This window comes from Limulus polyphemus, unplaced genomic scaffold (assembly GCF_000517525.1).
Source record: "Limulus polyphemus unplaced genomic scaffold, Limulus_polyphemus-2.1.2 Scaffold3634, whole genome shotgun sequence".
Lineage (NCBI taxonomy): Eukaryota > Metazoa > Arthropoda > Merostomata > Xiphosura > Limulidae > Limulus > Limulus polyphemus.
Window position 1 is genome coordinate 86,890 of NW_013669244.1, and position 2,804 is coordinate 89,693.

The 2,804-nt window shown below is 31.5% G+C and overlaps 1 protein-coding gene across 1 annotated transcript in view; it reads right to left on the minus strand.

The window, feature by feature from the left end:
* The window catches only part of LOC106469731 (neuronal calcium sensor 1-like), a 19,200-nt gene that overhangs the window by 3,057 nt on the left and 13,339 nt on the right, over nt 1-2,804 (minus strand). Inside the window, exons 4-6 of the mRNA XM_013930243.2 lie at nt 2,205-2,294; nt 1,153-1,231; nt 716-882 (exon numbers count right to left, since the gene is read on the minus strand). Of these exons, the coding sequence (XP_013785697.2) occupies nt 716-882; nt 1,153-1,231; nt 2,205-2,294 (336 nt within the window). The remainder of the gene's footprint in view (nt 1-715; nt 883-1,152; nt 1,232-2,204; nt 2,295-2,804) is intronic.

Genomic DNA, 2,804 nt, shown 5'->3' on the forward strand with positions numbered 1-2,804 from the left:
ATAGTAACATGCTATTCAGATACCTAATATAGTATAGTAACATGCTATTCAGATACCTAATATAGTATAGTAACATGCTATTCCGATACCTAATATAGTATAGTTACATGCTATTCAGATACCTAATATAGTATAGTAACATGCTATTCAGATACATAATATAGTGTAGTTACATGCTATTCAGATACCTAATATAGTATAGTTACATGCTATTCAGATACCTAATATAGTATAGTTACATGCTATTCAGATACCTAATATAGTATAGTAACATGCTATTCAGATACCTAATATAGTGTAGTTACATGCTATTCAGATACCTAATATAGTATAGTAACATGCTATTCAGATACCTAATATAGTATAGTTACATGCTATTCAGATACCTAATATAGTATAGTAACATGCTATTCAGATACCTAATATAGTGTAGTAACATGCTAGTCAGATACCTAAAGTATTTTAGGTTATCAGTGGTAAGTAAAGGACTTTACATTAAAGCTTATGTTACATATTGTTGTTATCGTTATAGAAACTATATATATATATTATGAGAATTTCCAATAAACTGACAGAAAAGATACAGCTTATTTTAAAAAATAAAAGTAAAACCTGCAACAAGAAAACTAACATTTGTTGAGAAAGTAATATTTATAAAAAATATATATTCTTTTATTATTTTTAAGGAAATCAAGTTATAATGCGTTTTAACTACCTTGTCTAATTTATCGAAAAGTTGGTTCACTCGTTGTTCTGGTTCATCGTTCTCACCTAGTGAGTGATCAAATCTGCCGTGTAACCGATAGATGGCGGTAACGATATCAAGCATCTCACTGCGACACACATATCCATCACTGTCAATATCATAAAGCCTAAACGCCCCTGTTAATGACAAACTCCAATTAGATATTTTTTGAAGGTTCAGATGAAATTCATCGGGAAAATTTGGAATACAGTCAAACAAAATATATTAAAATGAAAAAAACAACAAACAATTCGTTTACAAACACGAATAACCAAATCTCGCTGGTCACGTGAAGTATTTCATAAAGAATATTAACCAAAGACTTTAACAATTTGAACTGACACAGCTAAGCCTATTTTGACGAACAGGGGTGTAGATATGAATAATTTTCTAACTATCTGACTTACAATTCAGCTTTTCATCAATGGAACCGTGCGTTGTAACTGATATAGCGGTGATGAATTCTTTAAACGAAACCACTCCATCCTGGATAACATAAAGCATTTCTTATATATTACTTACATAGGTAATATACAATTTCCTAAATCTTTACACCACTAAATTTGCCAATTATCTAATTCTACAACTTCTAGATGGCGCTAAATATCACAATTATCTAATTCTATAACCTCTAGATGGCGCTAAATATCACAATTATCTAATTCTATAACCTCTAGATGGCGCTAAATATCACAATTATCTAATTCTATAACCTCTAGATGGCGATAAATATTATAAAGTGTTTATATTTTACTTAATAAGAATTATTACTTCAATCTATGCACTTTTCTGAAGCGCTACAGTCTTTGCATTTACCAGTATTTTTCAGAGGTATAACTCACATCACATAAATACTCAGTAATTATTCTGAATATTTGAATTGTAATGATATCAATTTGCATAATATATTCAAATATAGACATAACAGTGCAGGGAGAGAGAGAGAAAGAAAAAATATATACGATATATGTGTTTATAAATTAGATGTAGAATACACACACACAAATCTTCTAAAGTGTTACTGTACCATTAATGGCAAATTTAAAATAAGCAGAACCATTACTGGATGGAGAAAAGACGAGTTTGTTTTATCTAGCGATATTTCTGGTAACAAATACAGGAGATTTCAAACTGGAGGAGAGCGCATTGGAAAGTTTTGGGGCATAACAAATATACAAAATACACATTACTGTTACTTGTACTTAGTGTCTATATATTTATTGAGTTTGGGGACCTCAGTCATGATGCGATGTGTTCTGGGGGACCTTGTGTTGAGAAAGTTTGAGAGCCCCTGCACTGTACAATAACAAGGTGTTAAAAGCTTAACAGAATTGAGGAAGGAATATTTCTAGAATCATGAAAACGTGCAAAATACTGACACCAAGAAATTACACAAAAAGCATTAAAATGGCAAACAAGCTTACATGTTTCTTTTTTTTTTTCTAGTTTGATAGTTTACCTTGTTGACATCCAATACATTAAAAATATAATCAACAAAAGGGGACGGATTTCCAGCAGGAAAAAATTGACCATAAATTTTCTCAAAAATCTGAAAATAAAAAAATTCTTCATCAACAAATTTCAAATACTTCGTTAAAAAATAATTTTACAAGTAATCCTGTACAAACGTTACTAACCTGATTACACTTCACTAATTATTAATACAGGTTTTTTATATATATAGTTTAATTTATCACAAAATTCAAATATTAATTAATAAGTGTATTTTCTTCTTTGAAAACATAGGCTTGGCATGGCGTGTTGATTAGGTTAGGTTAAGTGGTTAGGGCACTAGACTTGCTATTTGCGAGTCGCGGATTCGAATCCCCGTCCCATCAAACATGTTCGCCCTTTCAACCGTGGGAGTGTTATAATGTGACGGTTAATTCCACTATTCCTTGGTAAAAGAGTAGCACAAGAGTTGGTGGTGGGTGGTGATGACTAGCTGCCTTCCTTCTAGTCTTTCACTGCTAAATAAGGGACGGCTAGCGCAGATAGCCCTCGTGTAGCTTTGCGCGAAACACAAAACAACTCACAAAAACCAAACTTTGAAAATAAT